The 9018-nt window shown below is 30.8% G+C and overlaps 1 protein-coding gene across 1 annotated transcript; it reads right to left on the bottom strand.

Moving 5' to 3' along the window:
* Nucleotides 1-524: 524 nt before the first annotated feature.
* Nucleotides 525-1399, bottom strand: LOC122597664. The gene has a single exon (XM_043770237.1). The coding sequence runs from the start codon at nucleotides 1291-1293 to the stop codon at nucleotides 703-705; it is 591 nt and encodes a 196-aa protein (XP_043626172.1). The 5' UTR covers nucleotides 1294-1399; the 3' UTR covers nucleotides 525-702.
* Between the last annotated feature and the right edge of the window lie 7619 nt (nucleotides 1400-9018).

Genomic DNA, 9018 nt, shown 5'->3' with positions numbered 1-9018 from the left:
ATACATTTCCTCATCAAAAGCTCACCGCTAAATTCTATGGTATGTGTACAACTATCTAATGCATAACGTAACCATTAAGGATTCGTTTAATAAAACCCAAAAAATAATTATCTTGTACGTTAATAATAGTTCATAGCAAAACTCTTGTACATTCTACCTGGACTATTGATTGTACCTGAAATGAGATATTTGTGGAAAAAAAACAAAAGTTAATAAAAGATGAAATCTAAATCGGTTCACAATCAGGCGATTTTTATATGGGTAATATCTGATTCACTCATCGATCATGCTATGGAGCCATGGAGGTGTTCGTATTTGAATCTAAAATTTTATGCTATTTGAGGCACATATGTGTCACCCATTATAATCAAGCCATTCACTATAGGCCACCAAAATGAAATGAAATATACATTTTGGCTTTACTGGCTAGTATTCCATTTTCACTATTGACTGCTAAAAATTGTGAAAATGAAGTAAAACTCTAGCCTATTTTTCACAATGGTAGCGATGACAAAACAAAAATAAAAAAAAATGTTGCAAAAGTATATGATATTACGTCGGAGGAACCAATGGAACACTATTCTTGTTTCCAAAGAGACCAATTAAATGCCATTTTTTGGGAAATTTACAAAACAGGCAAATACATTTTTTTTTCCTTCTAATTAATTAAAGTTAAAATCCTAAAATTATATTGCACAAAATTCATATGCCCCAAACGCCCCAAATCCTTTCTCCAATAAAGCTTACAATCTTTCTCACTGAAGACGACCCAATATCATCATCGGAAACACCATCCTTTTGCTCAACTTGCGGAGGCGCGTGAGTTACACTCTCCACAACAGGCGGCGCGTGAGTCACACTACTAGCAGGCTTAGCACTATTAGTAGAAGAAGAAAAGCCTTTGCTTTTTCTATCTTTCTTGTTTTTACCATTTTTCTTGGTATTATGAACCAGCCCATCTTCATAAGCATCAATAATATCATGTATTTTTTTCCTATTCGGTGAAGAATCCCACCGAGCCCAAAAACTTGTATAACAAGTAAAACAGTTGCATGTAAACTGTGGTGGATGGTCACCGCCGGTGGTGGCTCCACCGCCAGAGTTCTTGCTGGGTTTGCTTCCGGTGGAAAGAAGGTATGCCAAGACTTGTTGGTCTTCTGGTGAAAGGGCGGCGGCTAAGGTGGCTATAGCTAGAGGAAGGAAGGATAGATAGTGGTCAGAAGTGTTGGATGGTGGCGGCGGTGGTGGTGATGGATGGACTTTGCCTTTGGTGTGTTGGTAGAGTTTTTTCATAGTGTGTTGGTTTTGGGAAAATATTTTTTTGTAGGAGTAGGAATGTGATGCTTTAACCTTTTTTTAGGTTACCAAATAAAGAGCTTTACAACAGAGATTAGTGTTGAGTGGAATTTAAATATTTTGAGTAGGTAAGGGTCATGCCTTTACTTAAATTAATGCTCACTCGCGGATTGGAGAGTGAACCTTGGGAGTGTTAGGATTTATTTACTTTTTATTCTTATTTTTCAGTTATTAAGTGTTAAATAAATGGTATTCTTGAACATGTTGGGGGATTAGTCGGCAGTTGAAAGAGCTGCTCGAAAGCTTGACGAATAAGCCTGGCAGGCCAGCGGGCCGTGAGCACAGTTAGGATGGGCTTCCCAAAAGACTAGCTCAAGCCGGGGTCAGTATAGAATGAAGAGAAGTTGAATCCATACATTATGTTTGTATATGTTAAATAAAAAATAGATAAATGATTGTTATTTTTATTTATTAAGTAGAAAAAACATAAAATTTGACTAATTGCATTAAGTTCATAATTATTAAGTATATTAGGTAAAAAAAACAATGCAATCTAATTTTATTAGTAAAGTTATTTCAAATGTCCATGTTAAAGAAAATGATTAACTTTTCTAACTATCTATCTAAAATCCTCTTAATTATTTTTATGTGGATTGTATTTATTATCTTTTTAAATTTTTTAATTTTGTCAAATGTCAATGATCTTGTAATTAAGAGGATTTTCAAAAGAATAATTATCTTTATGTTAGAATTTGAACTTTATTTTTTATCTTTGTAATAAAACAACAACAACTGTACCTAATCTTTGAATGGAGTACCAACCAAATAAGTTATAAGTACACTTTAACTATACCATAAATGTCTATAGTGTTGTTAAGGAAATTTATAAAAAAATGGAGAGGACATTCACTCAAGTTTCCTAATATGACTATAGCTTCGATTTACAAAAATTAAAATTTCTGTTTTGGTCAAAAATTAAATTTGAGATTTACAAATTTTGTTAGATTTGAAGACATAAATGAAAGGAGAAACGTGAAGTAGAAGCGCGTGGGGACCAAAGGAGGGGGAGAATCAAACATTTTTGAAGGAAGAACCAAAGTTAAAATAGATAAAACTTTCGGCGGTGAGCATAACACCGTCTTGTTTCGTGTGTCTATATCACCGTAATTGTTTGTTTGTTTTTCCTTTCCTGATTATCATCGTATCGTCTTTACCCATAAAAAAACCGCCTCATCTTTGATTTCTAAGCTTAATTAAATTTAGGGGATATAACTTATTTTTATGATGATTATCGTATCGTCTTTACCCGTAAAAAACCGCCTCATCTTTGATTTCTTAGCTTAAGTACCGTAGTACAAAAAAACAAAAGACCCCACCTAGCTAGTTTGATTGCCAACCCAAGTTCAACTATTAATTTTAATTTTGGTAAAAACAAACAACCTTATTAGCTAAATAAAAACAGATGATCTAATGATTTGACTTTTTAATCACCATTTACGTAAGAGGTTGTTGAAATATTATCTAATGCACCTATCCTATATCAAGGTATCATCTAATAATTTATAAGTTTAGTACTGTATTTTAATTTATACAGATAATTCTCTCAAATTTACTTAAATTCAACCATCAACTATTTAGTTAAAATCAAAGATAAAGATTTAAATATTAAGTTTGAATTTTAATTTTCCAAATGTTAAGAATCTAGTTAATGATGTGTATATAACCAAGTTACATCATGATAATAGATAAGCGAGGGACAAGTTGTGCTGTTATCCCTTTTTGAATCGCAAAGCGTATTCTTACTAAATACAAATCTTTTAACTAAACCTATTAAGTTGTCTCAATTTGAGAGAATCGTCAATCATATATGTATACTACATAGTTTAATCGTCATGAGTTCAAAGATTATGTAAAGTTTGTGGTTGTCAACCAAGTTTTTTATAAGTTGATTATTCTGTAAACCAGAATTGGATTAATCAATGTTTGTTTTTACACTAAAAGATTTACGTTATACACCCTTTTGACATCCAAGTTTCTACCTAACTTTAAAACTTTTTTTTTCTTTTTTCTTTAAAAAAAACTCAAGAACATAATGTAAGTATTCTTAGATTTAAAAATATTTAATCTACGTGGGATAATGTATACCAACTTTTCTAATTATAAGCTCTATAAGTAAAGGGTTGGTGAACGTTATTAACAAGTGTATTTTCTTACCAGAGAGTTCTATATACACGATGTTATTATTATTATTATTATTATTATTATTATTATTATTATTATTATTATTATTATTATTATTATTATTATTATTATTTATTATTATTATTATTATTATCTGATTACTTAATTATTTGAGTGAAAGTAGAGACATATGACATTATTTGGTTCAAAGGCTACCAACATCCAACGTTTTTCATGATTGATTTTAAACTTTTCCACTTTGAACTATGATATAGATTCCTAAATGTAGTAGCCCTTTCACAGTGTAACTGAATACTCCGAATTACATAATGTGGGAGGATATCTACTCGCTAATAAGATGTTAATATTTGGCCTTGAAAATAATAAGATAATCTTAATCTTAATCTTAATCTTATCTTAATATATATCATAAGACAGTTGAACTAATTACTAATTAACCAATCACATCGTTCGATTTCATCAAATTGACTTTTGATGATGTCATCATTTAGATAAACTACAAATTAAAAATCCTAATAATCATTATTCAAATACATTATTATATTAATATTTATATTAATTTGTAGAAAAAGTCTCATTAATTTACACTTTTTTGTTTTCCATCAATAATTTACATTTTTTAGCCCTGATACTTAATTTATATTTATTTTTAGCCATCAACTTGAGAGAATTTTTTAAAATTTACAATCATTTAATTAAATAAAAAAAATTTAACATATGAAATATTTTCTAAAAAAAATTATTTAAAAACCTAATGACTTATTAACAAATATTTGAAGAGTCCTAATTGTTATCAAAGAATATAAAAATAATCCTAATTGTTATCATATTATTATAGAACAAGTGATTGAAAATAAACATATGCGTGTTATGAACGTGTATCATGATTAAATACATATACTTGAATGTCAAGTTCGGGATCACACATATGTTTATATTTTAATTCTTAATTATTTTTCCTAATAATATCACATTATGAGTACATCTGTTTCAAAATATATTATAATGGAGAAATTATTATATATAGCATGTGTCTTGTGGAATGACTACAACAAACAATTCCATCAATATGTCTAGGCTAATAATGACAGTGAGTAACCTATGATTATTATACTACAACTTGCAAAATATAACACTTAAAACCGTGTTTTTTTTTAAATTGTAAACTTTTATGATTTAAATGTATGAAGATCTAATATTGTTAATATCGTAAATCTCGTGTCCAGTGTTGGACACGGGTATAAAATCTAGTTATGTCTAAATACTATATCTTTATGCGTCAAAAATTTGTCAAACATCTATGCTTTTTCTTTTAAGTTTGTCAAAAATCGAAGCTACATTCTATGAGCGGAATCTTTTTCGTGCCTCATACTTTGAGATCTTCGGTTATACTTTCTAGCACTTGCGGCTATCTGAACAAAACAGCGTAAATAAAGGCCACAGGTGCTAAACTTTGCTTTATATCATGCTCATAAGGCAAACTAAAACTCGAGAAGGGCCGATATATCTATATCTTTATTTATTAGGTAAATACCAGGATTATTACGAATGTTTGAAAAATTGGGTGTTACTTTTAGTAATAATACCCGTTTGGCTTTGTCTTGAAATATTATTTGATAATTGGGTCCAAGTTCAAACTTTTGATTATTGAAGTTTATGATGAATAACATTTGGACATTTGGCACGTATCACACGTATAAGCTAATTTCATACTGGAACGAGTCTGATCGATATATTGCGCGTTTGAGACTTGAGAGCGACTAATGACTAACGACAATGCCACAAACTTTTATCACAATCCCACGTACTCGTTGACCAATATTTACTTTGACTTAAATGTTTAGCTTGCTGATTCAGTCCTTTATTTCTATTTCCGTTGAAAAAATAAATAAAAATTAAGTCCTTTATCTTTGTTTTGTTTTTCTCTTTCATTCCACTTCATATATTGGTGTCTTCCTAACATAAAATTATATATCGAACGTAATATGTTCAAATATAACGACTGCCCACGCCAACCGACACGTTATAATTACCAATACCATTACCCAAAGCCATACGAACCGCCAATTAACTTTGCCACCGTTACTAGTTTCAAAAGATCTACAGTAATTCACTAGCTAGGAAAGAGGTCAAACACTCAAACGATGTGGTTTAAAAATTTGTGCGTTTGGACCCTGAGTTGAGAACTTTGTAGAGTTTGTAGCATTTCAGGCCCATTATTTTGTTGGCCCCTTAACATGTCCAATAGATGCAGACTTGCAGTCCGCTAGATCTGAATCACTAGCTCCTTTGCGTTTGTTCATATTTCATGATCGAACAAAATTATTTGTTTGGCTTTGGTTATATATACGTTGATATTCATCCGGATCAGTTACATGATATATATTTAGAATTTAACTAGACTAGTTGTTTACTTTGTCATGGACAATATAATTTGGATTGGAATCCTCTAAAGTTATTTATAACTTTATTGATAAAATTGTTAATCCTAACCCTTGAATTAAAATCAAGAGTCAAGATTCAAAGATAATCTTAACCTTTAATTTCAATCTATAGATCAAGATGCTTTCAACTTAACTATAACTTTAGAGAATCCTCATCCATATAACTTACCAGGTTGTTCTTTAAATATAGGCCAAGCATATAATGTGCTGTTACCTTAATGGCCTAATCTAGGCATAGTGTTCGAAATATTTTTTTTTTGTTTAGAGACATATTTTGCTTTTACAAAATCCCAAATGATATGTAATTAATTAAGGCATTCAATTCACTCTACTATCCGGCCCTCTAGTCTATCAACATTCTAGTATGTGTGTCCTATAATCAAGGCTTTAGTATTTGATAATGTTTAGCTTCCTTAAATAAATAATTATAGATAGTTTGGAGTCAGTTATATATAAGGGGCACAGTGTATGCCATTTTTGGATTATTGGTAATTTTTAGAGAAAAATTACGACAATAGCCAATTTTCGTTTCGATCGTATCAAAATAGCCAAGGTTTTCCGGATTATCACAAAATAGCCAACAAAATCGCAATAAAAAATGAAAATCGCAACAAAAAACGCGAAATCACAACAAATAACGCGAAATCGCAACAATAAATGCCAAAATCGCAACAAAAAACGCCAAAATCGCAACTCGCAACTCGCAGTTCGCAACAGTTTGACTTTGACTTATTTTATTTTATTTTTTATTTTTAAGGATACTATTTTATTATACTAGACATGAATACAAAACTTCAAATAAGCCCTAAACTTTCACTAATTTTAAAAACACAATACAACTAAATAAAACATAACATTTATTTAAAACAAAGAGCATTAAGAAATTAAAACACACAAAACATTAACCTACAACACAAATACATAAAAAGAAAACATACTAATAATGTTTTAGTATGAAAAGCAATGATGTTTTGAACAAATCAGATACATATAAACCGAGTATTATACTGAGTTTCAATGTCAATATTTTACTTATTTGCAGGGGAAGATCGACAAGACCTAAGTTGCTCTAAAACAACTTGACTGTGCGGTTACTACCTTGGAGCATTTCATCATAACTGCCAAAGCAGTTTATGAGATGAAAAAATAAGTTTGTCTTTTAATAATGTGTTCTACGAACTATTATTATGTTAGTTTCTCTTTATTAAGTTTGTAATGTTTCTTATGTATTTGTGTTGTAGGTTGATGTTTTGTGTGTTTTAATTTCTTAATGTTTTATGTTTTAAATAAATGTTACTCCGTATGTTTTATTTAATTGTATTATGTTTTTAAAATTAATGAAAGTTTATGGTTTATTTGAAGTTTTATATTCATGTCTAATATAATAAACTAGTATCCTTAAAAAAAAAAAAGTCAAAGTCAAACTGTTGCGAGTTGCGATTTCTATTTTTTGTTGCGATTCTGACGGGTTTTTTTTGCGATTTCGCGTTTTTTGTTACGATTTTGCGTTTTTTGTTGCGATTTTCATTTTTTGTTGCGATTTTGTTGACTATTTTGTGATAATCCAAAAACCTTGGCTATTTTGGTACGATCGCAACGAAAATTGGCTATTGTCACGATTTTCTCTAACTTTTATCATATTTTTATGCCAATAAGGTATTAACACGTGGCACTATAATCTCCTTACCAAAACTTGCCAAAAAAAAATGCTAATTTGTAAAGAATAATGAACCAATGTGCCAAAACTTGCTATAAGTTATGCAACACAAAACAAAAACAAAAAAGTGCGGTCATATAATTTTCCTTTTGTTTTCAATTCTATCCAACGCTCACTTCAATTGGTCAAACTTCAAAGGGAGCCGATACTTGGCAAATATGCCCATGTCAAAAAGTGCCAATAGATAGGATGTAATTGGCACAGTAAGCCAAAAGTGCAAATGCTATTTGTCAATTGATTTTGTTGACTACGTACACCTTTGCACCTATTGACCTGAAATTATAGAAAGACAACCATTTGGGGTAGTGCTCCTAGCTAGCTTATGGTCTAGTGCGTATATTTCGTTAACAAAAAGTTGGAGATGGTGTGAGACTGTGAGTGAGGCTGTAAAGGGTGATAAATTAGTAGATATTCACAAGTTAGAGAGCTACGTACCCGTAAGTTGTCAATAAAGCTAGCAAATTCTTATCGAAGGCCTTGCACGCATAATCGTTGTGAAAAAGGGTGTGTTAGCAAATCATATACGTAGGCAAAATTGATATTTCAACCATAATTACGTAAGGAGCATATTGTATATTGCGTATTACGGAGTACTATATTAGATAATGAAATGAAATAATGAATTGCATGCACCTTAAGCCACCGATTCAACCGTGATTTATGAGTACGTAACATGTTATTATGTGATAATCAATGCATAAAAAAATATTTAAAATGAGAAGGTGAGACGGAATGTACTTTTTATGATTATTCGTGACCCACGATGGTCTAATCCAAATGAACGTACGTACCAAACATATCTATATACTAGGTACGTTGTAAAACTCTGCCGAGTCTGCCAAGTACCCATAGTAAACTCCTGTCTCTCTATCTCGTTGAGTCCTAGTCACGAGTTCTCTAACATTGATATTAACAAAATTATGTTTAATTTTCAAGTTTAAATTATTAATTCTCTCCGAGTCAAGTCCGAGTCTCCTAAAACTCCTGACTCACCCTCTCGTCGAGTCGAGACCAAGTGACGAGAACTTTGTGTATATATAAAAATTAATATTTCATAATATTATTTTTAACAGCAAGTTCTGTTGAATATACATACATGGTGTATTCGATTAATGAAACTGGCCACACAGTTATCGACACGACACGTTCTGATGGGCTGATATATGGCTATTGGATGTCTCATTGGGTCATGATGTGTCAAGAGGACCCTCTTTCATTTTTGATTTTTCACATGCAATAAACGTAGCTACCACAATTGATCGATCACTTCATATAAGGTTATTCTAGATCATGATATCATATATCTTGTCATAAACACCTTGAAAAAGAAGACAATTAAAATCGCAAGCCAAAAATAAA

The sequence above is a fragment of the Erigeron canadensis genome, chromosome 4 (genome assembly GCF_010389155.1).
Source record: "Erigeron canadensis isolate Cc75 chromosome 4, C_canadensis_v1, whole genome shotgun sequence".
Lineage (NCBI taxonomy): Eukaryota > Viridiplantae > Streptophyta > Magnoliopsida > Asterales > Asteraceae > Erigeron > Erigeron canadensis.
This window is presented reverse-complemented; position numbering and strand designations above follow the sequence as displayed.